The following is a 24042-nucleotide window of genomic DNA, read 5'->3' as shown; positions in this document are numbered from 1 at the left end:
AGTGACACGACAACCAGTTTTGAAAACTTCGAAACCCAATTTTTTTGCAGAAAAACACTTCACAGAATTTTTTTTTGCTTTTTAGGAGTTAGATACAATACACAGCTTGTATCTTGCCAACAAATGTGCTTCTAATACAAATTTTATATTGTGATAGGCAATATGTGAATTTTAATGCAAAAATCAACATTTTGTAACATTTAATTTCCCTTGCATAAAATTCACTGTATCTCAAGACATAGTTAATAATTTTATGTAAATGAAATGGAAAAATATACTTTAAGATGTCTAGTTTCAAAAAACATTGAAGCCTAATGATTTCTAGCAAGTTTTAATTTTCACCCCCATGTCCACTTTTGTTTGAAAATGACCAGATGTAACCCATTTCGTCATCAAGACATGTGAGCGTCTTTTTTCTCTTTCCAGCTGGCTCAGGAGTCAGCAGTAAGATTTTCATCCTCCTATACCCCCTCCTCCTCTACCACCACCATAACCTCTTTTTCTTCCTCTTGGACTGCCGGCTTAACAGGGGTAGCTTGGGCAGCTTTCCTTTTTTTGGTCCTTTTTCTGGAGGTATGTTTGAAAACGTTGTGGTGTCGCCTCATAACCTGTTGCAAATTTGATAATCCGCCACCATTGGCACAGCGTTTTATAGCAGCACGGACGGTCCTTGCGCAATCACTGCCCAGTCATCAGCAGCGCAGCAAAAGCGCAACGCGAATGCCTGCAGCGGGCTGAGAACATGTGCCACATGCCACCCAAAGAAAAAAGTGTCGCGGTGGAAACGATGCGAAGTGTGTCGAGCCCAAGGCTCGCCTTGTAAACGGAAGCAGCGTAGCAGTATTGTCTTGGGAACGGGACTGAAAACACGGGCGATCAGTGCCGCTTTTAATGCGCTTCTACTACGCTTTATGCATTGGAGCTCCGTTACAGCTACGAATATGTCGTTTGTAATATGCTCATAACTCGATTGCGATGTGCTTTAGCAGATCCGCGCTATCTCTCGCTACGCAAGTTTGAACATGTTCAAAATTTTGTGGCGACCAGGAAGATGATGGCGATCCTTGACGCTTCAGAAAAGATGAAGTTATGACGGAGAAGATTGAAAAGATCAAGCAAGAATCAAGCTACGATATACCACGCTTTGTCTATTTTTGACGATCGCAGTGGAATCGCTGTCTAGTGAGATGGGGGTATAAGCTTAGAAGGACAAGTGCCATCCTAATTCAGGACTCTCACTAACACAAGAAAAACTAGTGGGGCAAAGCTACTCCTTAAACATAAAAATGAGTGTTAAGTAGTATGCGGACCAACTTTTGTGCATGTGATTCTGGTGTTCATCACATTATCTAGTCCACAAAAATGACGTCTCTAGCTAGTCTAGAGAGTAAAATTTGCAAAACAAATATCTGATTCATTGCATGGATGGTCTTTTTGTAGTCTGGTTTCTTATTACTTTTAGAAAATTATGATTACTTCAGAATTCAGATTCATGGACCAAGAACCAGTGGGGCTAGCAAATAAGTGTCTATTTAAAATACATATAAGTGGGGCAAGCCCTACCAGTAATTTTCACTAAATCAGGGCCCATAGTTCCCCTAATTTTGATAAGATGTTCAGAATCTTAGAGTTACAAAATAGTTAAATGGCTTAGTTATCATACTAGCACTAACATTTATGCATCAGGCACCCCCTTTTTTTTATAGAATCAGCAATTTACCTCCTGCAATACCACAGAGAAATTTCTCACTTCTGATCGGTCTGTAGCTGATAACATGTGTGCATCTACTAACATAGGTCTGGAAAAAAAAGAGAAATAAGATTCTAGAACTGTCGGCTTGATATTAAACAGTCACATGTATTACGGAAAATGAAAAAGTTAGGAAGCTCTCAGTGTCTCACAAAATATAATTCATGGGAAACATTTATCAGATTTATGAATCACAGTATCATGGAGTGTTGGCTCACTTGCAATCTGCAACCCAGCTTTTGTGGAGTCTAAGCAACATTTAAATCTCAAAACATACTCCAAAAGTCTATAGACATCACTTTGTCGAAAGAAATACTTGAAATTATGATCCATTCCTCATTATGAATCTTGGAAAATGAGCAAAAATTGTCCAAACATTGCCAAGTAATGCCAATTTTAGCAGGTAGCATACAAGACATACCTTGGTTAGGTATACCGTATGTCATGTATTTGACTTGACTGCAATACCACCTAGATTAATGATGTACCAACAGTAGACAGCTTCATCCATTTAACATGATACAATGATCACAACAAAAAGACCAATGCTTATTAAACTAAATTGGGTATTTCCAGTTGCCTATCAGACTTCAGGTCTTGGCAAATTGAACATGCACTATAGTGTTGTTCAAACTTGGCCTGGCTGGATGCCATTTTTACAATCATTATTTGTTAGAACCTGAAAAAAAATAAAATAAAAATGAAAAATTCAAAATAAGATCAATACTAATTGCATCACACTTAAACATCTTAGTTTTACTAAACATTGCCAAGTAATTACTCCTAGTTTTACTTAGTCATTGAAGATATTATCTCTGTGTGATCATGTGAGTTCAGAGTCGTCCTGATTAGAATCTACCTACCATTTCATTTTTGGTGCGTCCTCCTAAAGCTCGAATCTTCTTCATAAGCTCCTTCTTCTCCCTCTCCTCCTTGAACCCAGATAACAAAAATTCACAGTGGACTCCTGATGATGCTGAAAGTACAGCTCTTCTCGTTTGATCTCCACCATGTCTACCAGATCGGGTGACCTTTGAACTACATGTAGCCGAGTCTTTTGTCTCCATTATGTTTCTCACAGAATCAATCAACTGTAGTGTAGTCTGTAGACTAGGTCTATAACAAATAATAACTTTTTACATGTTTTACAAAGTTAGTAGGCCTACTGCAAATTATCCTCCACATGAAATTTTTAAGTCACCACACCATCTGTCAGTCTGTGTTAAACTTCAAGGCCCCTTTCCTCTCACCCTCAATGTCTTATCAAAATGACTCGAATGTATCACTCACACTCAGTGTCACAAAAACTCCACTTCAACAGGTCTATGTTTAGTACCCAAGCCAAGCCCAAGAGCTCCTTGCACTAGATGATACATGTCAGTGTCACACTCACACTCACAGACCAGCGGCAGCGCGGTGCACCAATCATAATCCAAATTGAGTCATGTTGAAATTGCTTCTTCTACTGCTGCTGCTTGCATCTAAAAGAATGTCTGACTCTGAATGACATTTAGACCTCCAAAAATTAACTTTTAACTAATGGTACCGTAAATAGTTACAGTAAAATACACTATTATAAATTACAATCCGATGCTCTCAGGTCACTGGTCTGTCTGTAGTCGGAAATACTACGGTACCAAAGCCCGTGCGCTGGCTGGGTCGTCGGCCTCGGTCAGGACAGTATTTGTATATCGTAGAGCTAGAGCTCGTGTACCTGGGGCCGATTGCACGAAAGGGTATTTGCAAGGACCGTCTTTCGTGTCGCCCATCTTTTATGATGCGCCATGTGAAACGCATTTTAAATAAATCATCTGCAAACATATTTCATTCGTCCTTTAAAATAAACAAAATATTTGTTTATGAAATGATGTGATATATCATGAAATTGTATAAAATTTGATTTAAAAGCAAGCTAACGAATCTTTATTCTTATCATAAATTTAAGAAACACCCCCGCTTATAGCGTATCATAAAAGATGGGCGACACGAAAGACGGTCCTTGGAAAGACCCTTTCGTGCAATCGGTACCAGGTACCGTACTACCAGTGGGCATGCACAGTCGGCTCGCTCGCTGGCCTTGTGGACTCTGCACCGTGTCCGTTTCCCGATCAAAGTTGGCGCGGGGAATTCCGGAAAACGCGCGGGTACTTTCATCATAAAGACCAATCCATTACTCAGGAGGGCCTATTTATTCAAAATTAATAATTATTAATATGTTACTACCTAGGCATCTTTTGTAAAAAATAAAAGTAATTATAAAATACTCACCTCTTGATAAGTGAGTTTTTGATGTGCATATATCGAGTTTCGAATCACCCATAATCACAAAATTAAAACAATTCACCCATTATAGAATAGACTCAACCAGTACCAATTAACCTCTGATTGACCTCAAGCCTGACATGACAACAACAATCCTGTGACTGAGACCATAGAGCTATCTCTGTTAGCTCCATGCAGAGACTGAGTGAGAGAAAAATATGCCGTGCGATCAACTAAGACTAAGTTAAAATTTCTCGGCAATTTCTACAACGTTAGACAACTATTACTCAACTTCAGATATGTTGTTGCTGTGAGTTGTGATGGTACTGGTAAGAGTTTTGTCCTTGATTTGAGCTTGGCCTGTACGGTACTGTAGTGTACTCTGCTGCGCGGCAACAACCGATATCTCGATCATGCGGAGCGCCGATCCCCGGCCCCTGCCATAGCTCCTGGGTGAATGGGCTGGGCAGGGCGGAGCGGAGTTAAGTTCAGGCGCCCGATCTTTAAAAAAAAATCACGGGGAAATATAGTTAGACGCTGGCTGGCCTGGCCTAGAATTTAGAAACATTTGTTCACAAATAAAAACAAGCAAACGTAAACTTAGATTTCTAAGTTGGATTTCCAACTCCAACCCAACAAAGTTTCTTTGACTTTTTTGTTAATTTTAATGTTTGTTAGGAATAGGCCTAGAATAATGGGGCTATAAAAATATTATTTAGATCTATCAATTATCGGTAATCCTGGGTTTTAGGGGCGTAAAATATCTGTATACATTACCGGCCTCTAACTTCAGCCACAGCATCCCAGCATAGTATGGACTGCTAAAAGGGCAAATATTCAAATATGATTGAGCTGTTTTCATCAATTTTGTCTCGCAGGTTATAGCTGGATCTTTTCTTGAAACTTTGGCATTAGGGCAATCAAGTTTCACTGACCAAGTTGAAAGTCACATGATCAAGGTCAAAGGTCATTTAGGCTGAAAATTTTAACAAAATTATTGTATTTTCCCCAAGAAATTTGACTACCTTTAATATCAGCTTATTGCTGGTAGCCTGAACAAGGTTAAAGGTCATCTTAATTCGAAGGGAATTGGCTTGAAGGGGGGGGGTACTTCCAAAAACCCTACATTTGAGTGGAGAGAGGATCAAATTGGCATATATATACTACCGAATTGTACCTACTGGGTTTTAGGGGTATAAACTATGTTTTTGGCTGGGGGTGGGTATAAACCCTATATTTAATTGGAGAGGGGGTGAAATTGGTCTATATATATACTACCGTATCGTACCTACTGGGTTTTAGGGGTATAAATCATGTTTTGGCTTGAAGGGGGGGGTGTACTTCCAGAAAACCCTACATTTAATTGGAGAGGGAATGAAATTGGCCTATATATATTCCTATTTTTACCTACTGGGTTTTAGGGGTATAAACTATGTTTTTGGCTGGGGTGGGTATAAACCCTATATTTAATTGGCGAGGGGGTGAAATTGGTCTATATATATATACTACCGTATCGTACCTACTGGGTTTTAGGGGTATAAATCATGTTTTGGCCTTAAGGGGGGGGGTGTACTTCCAGAAAACCCTACATTTAATTGGAGAGGGAATGAAATTGGCCTATATATATTCCTATTTTTACCTACTGGGTTTTAGGGGTATAAACTATGTTTTTGGCTGGGGGTGGGTATAAACCCTATATTTAATTGGCGAGGGGGTGAAATTGGTCTATATATATATACTACCGTATCGTACCTACTGGGTTTTAGGGGTATAAATCATGTTTTGGCTTGAAGGGGGGGGGGTGTACTTCCAGAAAACCCTACATTTAATTGGAGAGGGAATGAAATTGGCCTATATATATTCCTATTTTTACCTACTGGGTTTTAGGGGTATAAACTATGTTTTTTGCTGGGGTGGGTATAAACCCTATATTTAATTGGCGAGGGGGTGAAATTGGTCTATATATATATACTACCGTATCGTACCTACTGGGTTTTAGGGGTATAAATCATGTTTTGGCTTGAAGGGGGGGGTGTACTTCCAGAAAACCCTACATTTAATTGGAGAGGGAATGAAATTGGCCTATATATATTCCTATTTTTACCTACTGGGTTTTAGGGGTATAAACTATGTTTTTGGCTGGGGTGGGTATAAACCCTATATTTAATTGGCGAGGGGGTGAAATTGGTCTATATATATATACTACCGTATCGTACCTACTGGGTTTTAGGGGTATAAATCATGTTTTGGCTTGAAGGGGGGGGGTGTACTTCCAGAAAACCCTACATTTAATTGGAGAGGGAATGAAATTGGCCTATATATATTCCTATTTTTACCTACTGGGTTTTAGGGGTATAAACTATGTTTTTGGCTGGGGTGGGTATAAACCCTATATTTAATTGGCGAGGGGGTGAAATTGGTCTATATATATATACTACCGTATCGTACCTACTGGGTTTTAGGGGTATAAATCATGTTTTGACTTGAAGGGGGGGGGGTACTTCCAATAAACCCTACATTTAATTGGAGAGGGAATCAAATTGGCCTATATATATTCCTATATTGTACCTACTGGGTTTTAGGGGTATAAACTATTTTTGTGCTTCAGGGGGGAGGTATACTTCCAAGAACCCTACATTTGAGTGGAAAGGGGATCAAATTGGCCTATGTATATTGCACCTACTGGGTTTTAGGGGTATAAACTATTTTTTGGCTTGAGGGGGGGGGGTACTTTCAAGAACCTTACATTAAATCGGAGAGGGAATGAAATTGGCCTATATAATATATATATACTACCGTATCTTAGCTACTGGGTTTTAGGGGTATAAATTATTTTTTGGCTTGAGGGGGGGGTACTTCCAAGAACCCTACATTTGAGTGGAGAGGGGATAAAAATGACATAATATATATACTACCGTATTGTACCTACTGGGTTTTAGGGGTATAAACTATTTTTTGGCTTGAAGGGGGGGGGGTACTTCCAAGAAACCTACATTTGATTGGAGAGGGGGTGAAATTGGCTGGGGGGCACAAATTTGTTCAACCATATTTTCCCCGATCGGTAAAGGGGTAGTTCTAATTGACACTTCTTGTATTTGCTTTATTCTTGTAACCTTATAATCTCATACGCCCCATTCAAACGTTGTGAGCGCAAAAACGCGAGTAAAATATTTTAATCGCCTGATCGAAAGGGACCTGTTAAGGACTGTTTGCAGATAGCCATGAAGACGATGCATATTTCAACGATGGAAAACGCGAACGAGCAGCGCAAGCTGAAAATGTTTTACATTTCGAACTAAACAAATTTATATTCTAAGCACTTTTTTAATCATAAAGTTAAGCACCATTTGAAGCACTGTGTAGGGAAATTCTGAAGTGGATATGGATTGCACTCTATAAATGATGCGAGATCAAAGAGCGAGCTGACATTATTTATTATGTAGACCTAGACCTAGGGCCTGAACAATTTATGGACATTGCGCAACCAAGGGCGGATCCAGCCTTCGCCAATAGGGGGGGGCCGGAATTTTTTTCAGCCAAATTTTCCCTGATCGGCTGCTCGAAGTTAATTTTTGTTTGTTTCTTGTGAGGGGTAGTCTGTTATATACATATATATATGTTATATACATATATATATATATATATATATATAATTGCTCTGCCTTGGCATTGAGCACTTTTTGGAATCCTCAACCAATCCCATACCAAGTGTATATATATATGTATATATATATATATATGTATGTATATACATACATATAGCGTAGTGACTTAGTGACTGTTATTACTATATATTCATATAATATCATAAGCCTTATTACGTGCGAGCAGAAATTTTTATATGCGCTTTGATCTGATAAAAAAAAATTCTGTCAACGGCAGCTTCTTATCCAAGAGGACGTTACAAATTTCCACTATCAAATAATGCGAGCGCGAAGCGCGAACTGAAAATTTTGTCATTTTTACTTGAAGAATGGAAAACGATAGGTATATAGCTAAATAACTGATGCGAGCGCGAAGCGCAAGTTGAAAAAAAAATCGAGATTTTAATCTCAAAATTTGACACTCTATATTCATATTTTGTAAATCATGAAAAGGATGAGTAATTTGAATTTTTCCTATATTAATAATGCGAGCGCAAAGCGCGAGCAGATTTTTTTTCTTCTATTTTTGATATACATTCTGATCTCATATAAAATATGTTAAAGGCTGCTTATTAGCCATGAAGATGTTACATTTTAACTATCAAATAATGCAAGCGCGAAGCGCGAGCTGATAATTTCGACATTCTACCTGAAGAATGGAAATTCTAAGCACCTTTTGTAATCGTAAAACGGATAAGTATATTACTAAACAAATGATGCCAGCGCGAAGCGTGAGCAGAACAATTCTGGACACTCTATTCATGTTTTGTAAATCATAAAAAGGATGAGTATTTGGAAAGTTTCCAACATTAATAATGCGAGCGCAAAGCGCGAACAGACAGTTTTTGATATTGTGATCTGAAACTGGATAATGATTTATATAGAGAACCTGCGTATCTGAATTTCAGATTTCGACCTAGAATTTGGGTATTCTAAATACCTTTCTTATGAAAATCAATAGAGCAAGCAAAGTGCGAGCTAAAAATATATGATGTTCTGATCTGACAAAAGGGTCAAGTTTAACTCTGTATTTCAAGCACTTTGTAGGAAGGATATGGATCACAGTTTAAAAAAAGCTGATATATTTCATTTTTTTAGTTTGGCATAGGACCGGGACATTCTACAAGGACATTATGTCATATGAAAATGATACTATCTTCCTATACTTTAAAGCGCAAAATCTAATAATATTATGGCCTGAAAACTGAACATTATTTTAAAGCACTTTCTAAATTATGAATAAGATGCGTGAGTTAATATCTTTCAACAATCAATGTGAGAGAAAATCACAAGCCGAAATTTCTTATAAACTGTCATCAAATTGGGATTTTTTAAGTAGTTTGTTTTAAAATTAATATTGAGATATACATAACTCACCAATCATAATGCCAGCATGCAGCGCTAGCCGATACGTTTTGACAATCTGACTGAATAGGGATCTTACGTTTTGATAACTTTATGGAGTACAGGAAAATAATAGGTACCTGAAAAATTAAATTTTGTGAGCGCATCGCAAGCAAAAAATAATATTCAGACCATAAAACAAGAAATTTTTACAGAGCACGTTTTAAAAATAAATTTGTGAAATTTCCGAGCTGAGATATGTTTTGTATATTGACTTCAAAATTCGATATTTTAAGCTCCATATTGCGCAAGATATGTAAATATACTCAAAGGCAAAGCAAGTGCGAAACGCGAGCGAAAATTTTATATCCCTACATGAAAGATTTTTAAATTATTTTCCAGGTCTTCCTCTCTTCTTGTTTTATTCACTCGTCTTCCTCATCTTATGTTTCTCTTTTTTTCTCCTCTCTTTTCCCTTTTCTTACTATTTTTTCTTTCTCCCCCCCTTTTTTGCTCCACCAATAGGGGGGGGGGCGGACCCCTCGGCCCCCCCCTGGATCCGCTTCTGACAAATAAAATTTTGCGAGCGCGCAGAAGACAAAACATAAATTTTTGCAGAGCACTTTTTAAAAATCAAGTTGTAAATCAAACAAAATAATGAAAATTCAATTTCCGAGCTGAAATATGTTTTATATATTGACTTCAAATTTTGATATAGAAATCACCTAAAAGTCAATGCGAACGCGAAGCGCGATCAAAAATTTTATACTGTATGGTGACATGAAATATTTTAAACATTATTTTCCAAGTCTTCCCCTCATCATTTTATTCACCCGTCTTCCTCCTCTTATGTTTCTCCTTTTTTGTCCTCTCCTTTTCCTTCTTTTTCTTTTTTTTTCTTTCTTTCCCCTTTTTTTTGGTTTTGCTCCGTCAATAGGGGGGGGGGGGGGGGCGGGCCCCTCGCCCCCCTCCCCTGGATCCGCCTATGCTTTGCGCAACCATGTGAAAATGATGACTGTCTTCCTATTCCTCTTTCTCAGCGCGAGATGAAACTTGTCGATTTCCAATTCTTCAAAAGGGGCAAATTTGATTATTCGGAATTCATCAAAATGTTATTATGTATTAATCTAATAAGAGCAAGAAGTTTGTTGATATTAAGTTTTTTTTCATTTTTGTACTTTTATATTTATCAATAGGATGCATGCGTTAATATAGATTTAACAATTAATGCGAGTGCAAATCGCGAGCCGGATTTTTTACTGTCATGCAGGGGGGGGGGTAGGGGCACAGTGTCTACCACCTTTTGAAGCATTGAAAAGGTGCCCTTTTTACGCAATAAAAATGTCCCTTCATAAACGTGTACTATGCCCCTTTCACCTTAGGAGGAGCCTGAAAAAAACTTTCTCGTGTAAGTGCCTATTTTTTTAAAGTGCCATATCTCTTTCATAATATTATGAAGGGATTTAATCGAATTAATAAATATCGTCGTATCGTCTGCGAACTGTGTTATTTTCATCTCTCTGGTAAGCATAAACAATATCCTGAAACATCTATACCTCTGATTTCATTACTTTCTTTAATACAAATTGCACAAAATCTCTGAAAACAAAATAAACCTCTATACTGATAATGGACACCCTTGTCTTACACCTTTATAAATATGAAATGATTCTGATAACCAACCATATGCATTGTATAGTACTCTACCGTGAGCATGTTTGTGTAACATCTTAGTTCAATTTATAAACGATTCCTTAAACTTTAATGTTTTAAACAGAAATGAGTGGTTCACATTGTCGAATGCTTTTAGAAATCTAAAAAAATGATAATGCCACAGGAACTTTTATTTATAAGAGTCAATAATATCTTGAGCAAGCATAACATGTTCGGATGCCGATCTACCTTTAACATGTTTAATAAATCCACATTGATCAGTTAATAATGATGACAAAACTTTCTGTAAAGGCATCGCTAAAACCCGAGCTGCAATTTTGTAGTCGATAATGAGTAAAGATATTGGTCGTCAATTGTCCAAAGATCATTTTTATAACAGAGTAACAACTCACTCCATACAGGGGTATGGAGTGATAATCTTTGAAGGGGTGATGTCATCGATGAAGCATCAGGAAGCCTGAGCCATCCACTTCCAAATGCTTATGCGTTGACATTTCCATGATAAAAAAGAACTCTCCATATCCTAATTGGAGAAAGGTACAGGTATGTACAGTTTATTTGCCAAAATAGAATGATATAATTTGCCATTAATACTATTTGGCATAAATATAGAATGATATTGAAATGTTTACATTAATTGATTATGACACGAATTGAAAGTGTCATGGATGGATGACCGTCAGTAACATTTTTTAAAGAAATCTAACTCAATGAAGTGATTACATTTAAGCCGTCTTTTTCATTTCATTCATTCATTTATTTATTCATTCATTTTTCCAACGAAATTTATAATGCAATAATTTACAATTAATAAAACATATCAGAAAATATAAATAACATTCAGTTTTATTCATTTTTATTCCCCATTTATAATGTAGGCCCAATGGTGGGGGAGCTATATTAGTGATTGGAGATAACATTGTATGTTTTATTTGTTCAAACTAGGTATGATATAAAAAACACAACCAATGGCACACATTAATTTCGTGTTCCTGCATAAATTGTGAGTGAAATCATAAAGCCTACACCTCTGTTCCAATGAAACGGATCACTCTTTTAAGAGCCATTGATAATATACTGTTTTTCCCGCAGAAGGTTCAGTAATGTTTTATCCTATTCATTTCCCATTTATTTTTTTCATTGGACATGGATTTCTTTGGGGGAGGGGTCTTACCCCCCCCCCCGATCTGTATAGCAGTGGATCAAGACGTGGCCTTACACAACAGACGAGGAGACCTTTGAAGCGAGTGACTATGAAGAGGAGGAACCAATCACACAGTCAGTCACGAATGAACAAGAATTTGCAATGACAATCAAAGAACACCAGTTTTGTCGAAGTTTGGAGATGAGGACCTGAATTTAAAAGAGACCAACACTTTTTCATTTCTTCAATAAACTCTGGTTCCACAACGACGAACCTAATGAACCCAACAGCTCTTTTCAGAGCAATACCTTTATGACACCGTGTGAGAAACGTCCCCGTCGTAGTGTCAGTTATGAGTTTGCAGCTAATTCTCTCATTTTGCATGAATCATAAACAATCATAGAAAAATCGTGGACTCAAGTATTCTTCTAAAAGACAAGCGTGCGATCAAACCTCATCTTTTTATGTAATTGATTTAGTTATCAAGATTTTCATTTATTTGTATATGCACAAAGAGTCGTGTGGTTGAAAAGGCTTTTGACATGAGATTCAGAATAGGATGGAAACATATTTTTTTATATATGGAACCCGTGATGTAGGAGGACTTTTGTTATTATTCACTAATACTTAACTGAATATCTGTAAAATATCATTGCCAAAATTGTATATGGATATGTTGGAAATTTGGGCCACTATCAAAGAAGTACTTCTTGAAAAAGAAACATCTAAAAGAAATTAGATATTTTTTAACGGCAAAATTATTGGACTGAACGGGCAAATGCTATGTGATGAAAAGTTATTTCTTAAAAACATATATATAAATTGCATCATATTGTTGACAAGGAAGGTATCATCAAATCTCCTAGAAACTTTCTGAAGATGGGGTTAGATGGAAATGAAATAGATAAAGTTTACAAAGTTTTTGAAAATATTCCAGCAACACGGAAACACCTTTTGAAGAAAAACGACAACTGTGAAGACACTGGTCTAAATCTAGAATTTATATTTACTTGTAAGATTAACAGTTAACCAAACGTGACATCCAAGAAAATATACAAGGCACTTTTAAGTATCAAATTGTAAAAATTGTATGCGTTTAATAATAAAGAGAAGACATATAATTTCTCCGAAAAAGATATCTGTGTTATATTTTCAAGACCCAGAAAATGTACTATAAGCAGTAGGCTTAAAGAGTTTTTTTAATTTAAAATGCTTTATGAATTAATATACACGAAGAAATATTTACATTTATTCAAAATTTTCTCAGATAGTGAATGTTCGTTTTGTGGGAATACTGAAGAAACTAACGAGCAACTGTTTTTTCATGTGAAAAGACGAGAGACGTATGGATAGATTGTGGTAACTTATTCACTATGTATGAAATAAAAAAATGCCAGGTGGGTGGATATACACATTGGTGTTAAGCATGCTAATATAGGGAAGGAACAGATAATTATATCTGATCTTTGTTTACAGCAGGACTAAAAAAGACCACCAAGTCCCAACGAAATTAGAGACAAGATATTAGAAAATGAACGTGAAGAGAAAATTTTAGCAGTAACGCGGGGTTAATTATCAAACCATATTAGGAAATGGAAACATTTCCTTACAAAAGAGGCGACAGAGCTCATGAGATTATGTTTGTTCATTATGGTGTAAGTTTGTAAGTTTTTATCTGATATTTGTTTGTTAAACTCATCTGGTAGTGGTACGATGCAGTGTCTTAGAATATTATTTCATGATGTGCACAATGTATACGAGTTTAAGAAATTTGTTAGAATTATTATTTACAATTCTAACTTTGTAAACTGCATTGTATGAAATTTGATTTGAGAGAAAAACAATAAAACATCTTTACAAAAAGAGCAGAACCAGCTTTCGCCAACAGGACGGTAAGGAACTGAAAAATGTATTTTTTTAAATTAAAATTTTAACCCTTAAAATCACTCTTTTCCCCCTACCAGGCGAAAAGTGCTGCTTTTTCTTTGAAGGTAAAAGACAGAAATTATCAGTAGGTACAATACGGTGATATACCATGTATACTGTATGGGCCAATTTGATCCCCTCTCATCTAACATGTAAGGGACTGTAATCACCCCCTTGCCCCCCCCCAAAAAAAAAGAATATGTTTATACCCCTTTAAACCCAGTAGGTACAATACGGTAGTATATATATTATGCCATTTTTATCCCCTCTCCACTCAACTGTAGGGTTCTTGAAAGTACCCCCCCCTCAAGCCAAAAAATAGTTTATACCCCTAAAACCCAGTAGGTAAGATACAGGAATATACATAGGCCAATTTCAGCCCCTCTCCAATTAATTTAATGTAGGGTTTATTGGAAGCACCCCCCCCCCTTCAAGCCAAAACATAATTTATACCCCTAAAACCCAGTAGGTGCAATATATATAGGCCAATTTGATCCCCTTTCCACTCAAATGTAGGGTTCGTGGAAGTACCCCCCCCCCCCCCCTTCAAGCCAAGAAATAGTTTATACCCCTAAAACCCAGTAGGTGCAATATATATAGGCCAATTTGATCCCCTTTCCACTCAAATGTAGGGTTTATTGGAAGTATCCCCCCCCCCTTCAAGCCAAAACATAATTTATACCCCTCAAACCCAGTAGGTGCTATAGGCCAATTTGATCCCCTTTCCACTCAAATGTAGGGATTATTGGAAGTACCCCCCCCCCCCCCCTTCAAGCCAACAAACAGTTTATACCCCTAAAGCCCAGTAGGTGCAATATAATATATAGGCCAATTTGATCCCCTTTCAACTCAAATGTAGGGTTCTTGGAAGTACCTCCCCCCCTGAAGCCCAAAAAATAGTTTATACCCCTAAAACCCAGTAGGCACAATATAGGAATAATATAGGCCAATTTCATTCCCTCTCCAATTAAATGTAGGGTTCTTAGAAGTACCCCCCCCCCCGCAAGCTAAAAAATAGTTTATACCCCTAAAACCAAGTAGGTACAATACGGTAGTATATATATTATGCCATTTTTATCCCCTCTCCACTCAACTGTAGGGTTCTTGGAAGTATACCTCCCCCCTGAAGCACAAAAATAGTTTATACCCCTAAAACCCAGTAGGTACAATATAGGAATATATATAGGCCAATTTCATTCCCTCTCCAATTAAATGTAAGGTTCTTGGAAGTACCCCCCCCCAAGCCAAAAAATAGTTTATACCCCTAAAACCCAGTAGGTACAATATAGGAATATATATAGGCCAATTTCATTCCCTCTCCAATTAAATGTAGGGTTTATTGGAAGTACACCCCCCCCCCCCCTTCAAGCCAAAACATGATTTATACCCCTAAAACCCAGTAGGTACGATACGGTAGTATATATATAGACCAATTTCATCCCCTCTCCAATTAAATATAGGATTTATACCCCCCCCCCCCCCCCCCAAAAAAAATAGTTTATACCCCTAAAACCCAGTAGGTACAATACAGGAATATTATATAGGCCAATTTCATTCCCTCTACAATTAAATGTAGTGTTTATTGGAATTACCCCCCCCCTTCAAGCCAAAACATAATTTATACCCCTAAAACCCAGTAGGTGCAATATATATAGGCCAATTTGATCCCCTTTCCACTCAAATGTAGGGTTCGTGGAAGTACCCCCCCCCCTTCAAGCCAAGAAATAGTTTATACCCCTAAGGCCAAGTAAAAAAAGAAAGTAGTTGATCGTCCGGGTTTTTTGAGAGCGGTGATGAGGGAGGTCCTTACTATTTGCTATCTTACTATTTTTTTTAAAAACAAGGAGGCATTTTCTCGGCCCATTTTTGACAATTAGTGATGAGGGAGGTCCTTACTATTTACTATTTTTTTGCTATTTTTTATTCAAATGGTTGTCAGACCATGTCAAGCTCGAAATATGTGATCGATGCATGCTTAATATTAATAATAAATGAGTAGAAATATATATAAATATATATATATATATATATATAATTGATTGGAAATCTATGGAAAATGTATTATGCAATAAAAATCTATTGATGTATTTATACTGATGTATACCGGTACTGTATTGTAAAACAAAACGTTCATGTCAAGTAAATGATTTAAACATTATTCTATATTAATAATATATATATATATATATGTAAAGGTAAAAAATGCATGGGGGTGGTGGTCATTTTTATTTACCATGGAGGCATGCCTTTTTAGTTTTCCAGAGCCAATCTCTTTTCTTAGTTCTGGGCATGGTTTCGCATGGCAGTTTTCCAGCTACTTGTATATTCATTAACATGTTGTTTAATACTGTTCAATTTTTATTCATTTTTTAATTGATATCAAATGTTAAATGATGATTGAATTAATTGATAATTGTTCACATAATATTTATTATTTCATGTTTGTAACTGTGTTAGATATATTTACTAACTAATTTTTACAATTTTCCATCAAATTGAATAGCTCAAGGAAGAATAAAGATTATCAAATTTGAACAGAATTGGCACTTCTTGGAATCCCATTAATTATTTTCAATCTTGATAAAGAATAACCCAGTTGAAATTATTTTTTTTGAATATTCAATGCACTGCCTGCTGACGTTTAGAAAACTCAATTGATTTCACAAATTCACATGTTGCGCCAGCACAGTCAATAACAATAACATCCCAGCACACAAGTCATGCATTACCCAACAGAGTCACAACAAGCACAGTCAATCACCGTTACACACATCGAAGTACAGGTGCTATCACTCACCAAAAAACCCGCCGAAATACAAATTTACATCATCAAAATTTATTTTTCTGCATCATATTTCCAAAGCAGGCGACAGATTAGTTCAGATTCAGGAAGCGGGGTCCCCGAAAATGCACTAAAAATGAAGAAATCTGTGATCTTCCCCGGGTCTTCCCCGAGTTTGCAAACTTTATTTTCTTGCTAATTTATGATGGTATCTTCAAATTTCCAATAGAAAACCAAATCAGATTTTTTTCTTTCCTGCAGTTACGGCAATATCGGACTTTGCTTGTTTTTGAAGTTGCGAGAGAGATCCCAAACCACATGAGAGCAAATCGCTCGCCAATTTTGTGATTTTTTTCGCTATTCAGCAGCCATAAAAATAGTAAATATCAAGAAAATTGATGCTGCAATGAAAAAGAACATCAAAAAAGGAACATCCCGATTTTTTTTTTTTTTTTTTTTTTTTTTTTTTTTTTTTTAGCCAATTTTTGAAAATAGTAAATATCAAAAATTTCCATGCGGCGGCCAAAATAGATGCGCGCGAGGACGATCAACTACTTTCTTTTTTTACTTGGCCTAAAACCCAGTAGGTGCAATATATATAGGCCAATTTGATCCCCTTTCCACTCAAATGTAGGGTTCTTGGAAGTATACCTCCCCCTGAAGCACAAAAATAGTTTATACCCCTAAAACCCAGTAGGTACAATATAGGAATATATATAGGCCAATTTCATTCCCTCTCCAATTAAATGTAGGGTTTACCGGAAGTACACCCCCCCTTCAAGCCAAAACATGATTTATACCCCTAAAACCCCGTAGGTACGATACGGTAGCATAGACCAATTTCACCCCCTCTCCAATTAAACATAGGGTTTATACCCACCCCCAGCCAAAAACATAGTTTATATTCCTAAAACCCAGTAGGTACAATTCGGTAGTATATATATGCCAATTTGATCCTCTCTCCACTCAAATGTAGGGTTCTAGGAAGTACCCCCCCCCAGCCAAAAAATAGTTTATACCCCTAAAACCCAGTAGGTACGATACGGTAGCATAGACCAATTTCACCCCCTCTCCAATTAAATATAGGGTTTATACCAACCCCCAGCCAAAAACATAGTTTATATCCCTAAAACCCAGTAGGTACAATTCGGTAGTATATATATGCCAATTTGATCCTCTCTCCACTCAAATGTAGGGTTTTTGGAAGTACCCCCCCCCCCCCTTCAAGCCAATTCCCTTCGAATTAAGATGACTTTTAACCTTGTTCAGGCTACCAGCAATAAGCTGATATTAAAGGTAGTCAAATTTCTTGGGGAAAATACAATAATTTTGTTAAAATTTTCACCCCAAATGACCTTTGACCTTGATCATGTGACTTTCAACTCGGTCAGTGAAACTTGATTGCCCTAATGCCAAAGTTTCAAGAAAAGATCCAGCTATAACCTGCGAGACAAAATTGATGAAAACAGCTCAATCATATTTGAATATTTGCCCTTTTAGCCGTCCATACTATGCTGGGATGCTGTGGCAGAAGTTAGAGGCCGGTAATGTATGGCAGTGAGTCCAAACTTCGCGCGTGTCCAAACTTCGCGGACGGTCATTATCTCCAAAACTAGCCAATATCCTTAAAATCTGACATCATCAATGTGAAAAGCGACCTAAAATTACCCTTCGCTGAAAGTTTCTTTAGGATTAGTCCAGTAGTCATGAAAATATTGGCAAAAGATCGGCAAATTTGTCACCGTTAGCGCCCGTTTTGAAGAAAGCAACAAGCATCACGATATCACCATTTTACAAGCAGAAATCATAAAAAATGTGAGTTAAATTTGGTACTAACCTATTCCATAGCATTTTGCCATCAATCTGATATAAATATTTCTTTTTTTGAGCTTGAGTCTTTGTTTGAATCTCCACAAAAGCTTTGGTGCGCGAAGTTAGGTCACACTTTTTCTGAACGGTTTTCCAGCACAGCCCGCATTCGCCGATCGGAATAGAATTTTGAGATCGCGATACCGGCGAAACCCCGTGACCTACTTTACATTTTCGTCCATGATTTTATAGTTTACAATCTTGCCGTCAATGTGGTAACTATTTCTTGAATTGGTTTTGTATAAATTATGAATAATTTGTGGACAAAATTAAGCCTGATGAATATTTTTGAAAAGTGCGCGAAGTTTGGACACCCCATCATATACAGATATTTTACGCCCCTAAAACCCAGGATTACCCAATTATCATCTAGACCTAGGATAAAATGTTAGACTAGACCAAAAGCTTCAGTGTCTGTAGTTTGGTTGTTCCGCTGAAATATGTTGGCTCCATGGGGATTACATTAAAATGTCAGAAATTGTTGAATAAATCCCCAGAAACGACTGTTTTTCCAGTCTAATGTTAGACTAGACCAAAAGCTTCGTTCTCTGTTTTGTTGGTTGTTCAGCTGAACTTCGTTGGCTTCACTCACCAAATACAGAGACCGAAGTTCTAGCGCGATCTGTACAGGGGACTCAATGGCCATATGTTTATGTACAGATACTTAAGATCGGATAAAACGGGGAAGTGAATTTGTGCGACAGCCGAGGTAAGTCACTGTTTTTGTTCTTTTTAACTTCATTTTTCTCCGTTTATTGGCAATTAATGCCAAGAGGGAATATAAATTTGCATTTTGGTCACGTTAATTTTCCAAATTTTTTATTCATTAAAGACAAAAATTGAAGAGCCCCGACGGGGGATTTTGCATTGCAAGTCCCCTAATGGTGGCTGCACGATAGCGAGCCGTCTGTGTACGAGGAGAAAAAAAAAATGTTAAAAAACTCCTCGAAACAGACGGCTGCCAGCTGTCTAATGTTAGACTAGACTAGAGTAGGATGGGGGTCGGGTGTCTGGAACTTTACATTTTTAAAGCCTTCTTTTTTATCTTTGGATTCACTAAAAATATGAATTCAATAGTTGTAATCGTCTTCTATTTTGTTCTCTATGATATTTCCTAATATTTTGTACTAAAAATTGATGAAATTTCACTTGTATTTTTTCTAATATTGATTGTCCGGACACACAAACTGTCCAGACACACAACTGACTATCAAATCAATCAAATGATTCTGTCTAAAAATAAAACAACAATGGCAATTGTAAGATTTCAATAAAATACTGAAGAATGTGATCATGTTTAGGAGTAGTATCATGGCTTCTCCCTGATTAGCCTTCGTTGTAAATCAAATGATGGGCGGCTGCTGCTCACGGGACCCCTAATACCATGAATACCAGTATGAAAAATGGACTCCTAACCATATAATTGGTCAGTAATTTCAAGTTTGCCTTCTCTTTAATTAGCAAGCATTTGGACTCTGTATTGATAGTATTGAACTATGTGTGAGTGTTTGATTGATAATCAACAAATTCCCTTTGCTGCGGCTGCCGGCCATGCATACTTGTCATTGCAATGTTCCATGGGCACGTTCAGACTTCAAATGTGCTTTTTCTTTTATCTTTGCTTTTCAGAGAAATTTTTGCTGCATGAAGAATATTGACCAGTTTGGTTTGTACCAGTAGCAGCATGACCCGAAGAGAGGATCCGTCACGTGCTGTGGCACTAGATCTCATGTTACGCACATTCATGAATACATCAGAATTCAATGACATGCAGCCAAAAAACTGGGATGCAATTGCCAAGTTAATCCCAGGCACCATGCCTCAGGAATGCGCCCAACGCTTTGAAGAGTTGCAGTCCGCTGCTGGTGACTTGTCCCATGTTGGTAAGCATTTTGTGTTGTGGTGGTTCTTTTTGGAGGGGGAGTAATATTGGAAGTAACATATATTGCTAACTACTATCCATTAAAAAAATATGATTTTCTTCATTAGCAAAAACAACTCTATTATGATAATTATTTTAAACATAAATGTGTTGTGGAAACAATGTAAAATTCAATTGAGGTGGACTTGACCTTTAAAGATAGAATCCAATAAATCTATTAAAGTGATTGGGGGCTTTTTGTGAGTAAAAATAATGTGCCAATTCTGGTAGAAATTGCGTAATTGCTGAGAAACTGACTAAACAAGCCAGATATCATTCTTTCTAATACATTAGCCCACATGGTGATCTTCAGTTTGGTAGTTTTTGTCTCACCTGCGAAGCAGAGTGAGACTATAGGCCCGCTTTTCTGACGGCGGCGGCGGCGTCAACATCAAATCTTAACCTGAGCTTAAGTTTTTGAAATGACGTCATAACTTAGAAAGTATATGGACCTAGTTAATAAAACTTGGCCATAAGGTTAATCAAGTATTACTCAATATCCTTTTTTCAGGTCACATGACCAAGGTCAAAGGTCAATGAACTTTGGCCGAATTGGGTGTATCTGTTGAATTACCATCATAACTTTGAATGTTTATGGATCTGATTAATGAAACTTGTACATAAGCAGGGCTCGACACTAGCGGCGGTCCGACGGTCCCAGACCGGTAAAAATCGCTGTCGGGCCGGTAGATTTTCAGAAATAGGAAGATTTACTGGTCCGACATGACCAGTAAAAAATATCATTGTCGGGCCAGTAATTTTTCCCAAAATAGCAAGATTTTAAGGGTCCGACATGACCAGTGATAAAAATCATTGTTGGGCCAATAACTTTTCCAGAAATGGTCCAATATACTGCAAACCATTTCCCCTCCCCCCCCCCCCCCCCCCCGATAAATTCTGTCATTCACACACAGAATACACACAGAATGAATCGCACGTGATTGCTACTAGAGCAGATACAGTGTACATGTAGCCAGCCACACAACCCACATGGTAAATTCTTCACTGGCTGCGCGAACGAAGCTTGGCTAAACTCTGGCAGAAATTTCTCACAGAACTGTCAAAATTCACGGTTCATACTCATGAAAGGCTCTTATAATGTCCATATTTCCTAAAAATCGGAGTAACTCTGTCATTTGTAAGCAGTAAAAGGATAAATTTTCACTTCTGTTTGGTTCAAAAAGATCGGGGTTCGGGTGATATCGTCTGAATACATATTAGCACCACATATGCATTTATGTGTGTGTTGATACACTTGGTTTCTGACTTTCTTTCGTAGCTATTTTAATTGAGCCAAAAAGAAATTGATAAATTATTTATGATGATAGTTTTAGCTTTCTTCCTCTGTTTTCTTCCAATCTTTCTTTCCTTTTTTCTTTTCAATCTTTCTTTGTTTCTTCCCTCTCTTCTTTCAAAATTTTGTTACTGTCTTTCTTTTTTATTTTCCTTTTTTTCTTTAATTCGTTCTTTCATTCTTTCTATCCTTTAAAAAAAATATTTTTCTCTTTTTTCTTTTTTTTTCTCTTTCTTTCTTTCTTTCTTTCTTTCTTTCTTTCTTCCTTTCTTCCTTCCTTCCTTCCTTCCTTCCTTCCTTCCTTCCTTCCTTCCTTCCTTCCTTCCTTCCTTCCTTTCTTTCTTCCTTTCTTTCTTTCTTCCTTTCTTCCTTCTTCCTTTCTTCATTCCTTCCTTTCTTTCTTTTTGATATTTTTCTTTCTTTAATTCCGGAGTCCATCCATCCTATATTCATCTCTTCTTCCTTTCTTTCCTTCCTTGTACCCTTTTCTTTCCTTTATTCTTCATTACTTTCTTTGTTTCTTTCTTCCTTCCACCCATCATTTACCTTTGTTTATTTCTTCTTTTCTTTGTCTCTCAGTCTTTCTTTTTTTTTTCTTCCTTTCATCTATTCTTTTACCTTTTCTTTTTCTTTTATATTGCTTGCTTCTTTCCTTCCTTCCCTTATTTATTTCTTTCCTTCTATCTATCATTTTACTTTTCCTTTATTTCTTCCTTAATTCCTTTCTTCCTTCTTTCAATCCTTCCTCTCTTTCTTTCTTTCTTTTGTCCTTCTTTCCATAACCCTTTCTTATTTTATTGCTTCTTCTTTCTTTCCTTTACTACTTTCTGGATTTGTTCTTTCTTTCTGTATTGCTTGCTTAATTTCTTTCCTTCATTTCTTTTTTCTTTTCTTTTCTTCTTTCTTTCTTTCTTTCTTTTTTTTTTTTTTTTTCTTTCTTTCTTTCTTATTTTTGTTCCTTCTTTATTCCTTCCTTTCCTTCTTTAGTTCTTTCTTTTTTCCTTCCTTCACATCTATCCTTTCTTTACCTTTTCTTTTTTACTTCCTTCCTTTTTTATTCTTTCTTTCTTTTCCTTCCTTTCTTTCTTTCTTTCCTTCTTTTTCTGTCTTGCTTTCTTTCTGTCCTTCATTTTATGGGGGGGGGGGTAACGAAAGGCTAGAAAAATAAACTTGCGTCTTTTTTTAATGTTTTCTTTATTTTTTGGGACCAGTAGATTTTAGGTTCGGACCAGTAAAAATTAAAAAAAACTGGGTATCTACTGGTCCGACATGAATAGGTTGGACCAGTAGAAAAAATGGGTTAGTGTGGAGCCCTGACATAAGAGTAATCAAGTATCACTGAACATCCTTTTCAAGTTTCAGGTCACATGATCAAGGTCAAAGGTCATGTAAGGTCAATGAACTTTGGCCATGTTGGGGTTTTTTTGTTGAATAACCATCATATCTCTGTAAGTTTATTGGTCTAGTTCATAAAAAGTGGACATAAATGTAACCATGTATCACTGAACATCTTGTGCGAGTTAGAGTAGTATTCAAAGTCAGCACTGCTGCTATATTGAACCGCGTGATGCAGGTGAGACGGCCAGAGGCATTCCACTTGTTCATCCAAGGTTTCATGTCACAGAGTTAGCTTTAATGTAAAGTAATCCAGTTCTAGATCCACATGATCTGGGCCCTGTCTTACAAAGAGTTGTGATTGATCCGATCAATGACAACTATGGGTGGCAAGGCGACGTCAAAATCTGTTATACATCTTTGTTCATGATATTTTCTAACTATGATGAATAATCATGCATTCAATTTTTTCTTGAAAATTCACTGTGCTTCTCTTTGTTTACTAAGGACATTGTGTTAATAACCTGTAGAAAAAATTACGACACTGATGGATTTCCATAGAGTTACGATCGATTGGATCAATCGTAACTCTTTGTAAGACAGGGGCCCAGGTGACATTTAACTTTGATAGACTTACTCATGAAAGCATTGTTTGCTGCAACTACAAGTACTTAGCTGGTAAGCCAAACTTAGGTAAACAAATATGTAAAATATGTATGATCACCTGTATTAGCCATCAAACCAGGTACCCAACCTGCTTTTCAAATGTATTTTTATTTTCCTCCTTGCATTTTGTAACTCAGGAAACTTTTCCACCATGGCGGCTCAAGGAAAGCCAGCTCCACGGGGTAAGACTGCAGAGAACAGCGGACGGAGAGCATACAACAGGAGTCATGGTAGACCAAACAGCAGCTTACAGCAAGACGGCAAGGCAAGAGGGAAGGCAAAACAACAGCAACAAGAGAAAGAAGGTAAGTTTTTAAACCCCCAAACACTTTCATTTAGGTCTTCAGATGAAGCACAGGTACCTTTGTCATGTTGTAAAAAGTTTTAGACATGGGTGCAATCATTGATTACTGCTCGATACCCAGGGAAGG

At 37.0% G+C, this 24042-nt stretch overlaps 2 protein-coding genes across 9 annotated transcripts in view; one reads left to right on the top strand and one right to left on the bottom strand.

Annotated features, from left to right (window-relative positions):
• Positions 1-4062, bottom strand: part of LOC121408831 (SMC5-SMC6 complex localization factor protein 1-like) — a 40984-nt gene extending 36922 nt beyond the window's left edge. For 3 of the 4 annotated variants that reach the window (XM_041600485.1, XM_041600486.1, XM_041600487.1), the window contains exons 1-3: positions 4019-4062; positions 2614-2866; positions 1721-1799 (exon numbers count right to left, since the gene is read on the bottom strand). In XM_041600485.1, the coding sequence (XP_041456419.1) occupies positions 1721-1799; positions 2614-2866; positions 4019-4047 (361 nt within the window). In that variant the 5' untranslated portion in view covers positions 4048-4062. Of the gene's footprint in view, positions 1-1720; positions 1800-2613; positions 2867-3334; positions 3445-4018 lie in introns of those variants that run through there. The other variant, XM_041600488.1, reaches the window with a different exon arrangement.
• A 150-nt stretch (positions 4063-4212) lies between these two features.
• The window catches only part of LOC121408833 (uncharacterized protein KIAA1841 homolog), a 56913-nt gene continuing 37083 nt past the window's right edge, over positions 4213-24042 (top strand). For 2 of the 5 annotated variants that reach the window (XM_041600494.1, XM_041600489.1), the window contains exons 1-3: positions 4213-4341; positions 20025-20278; positions 23749-23916. In XM_041600494.1, the coding sequence (XP_041456428.1) occupies positions 20080-20278; positions 23749-23916 (367 nt within the window). In that variant the 5' untranslated portion in view covers positions 4213-4341; positions 20025-20079. The remainder of the gene's footprint in view (positions 4342-20024; positions 20279-23748; positions 23917-24042) is intronic. The other 3 variants (XM_041600491.1, XM_041600490.1, XM_041600492.1) reach the window with 3 other exon arrangements.

This window comes from Lytechinus variegatus, chromosome 2 (assembly GCF_018143015.1).
Source record: "Lytechinus variegatus isolate NC3 chromosome 2, Lvar_3.0, whole genome shotgun sequence".
Lineage (NCBI taxonomy): Eukaryota > Metazoa > Echinodermata > Echinoidea > Temnopleuroida > Toxopneustidae > Lytechinus > Lytechinus variegatus.
Note: the sequence above shows the minus strand (reverse complement) of the source record. Positions and strands in the feature narration are given on the sequence as shown.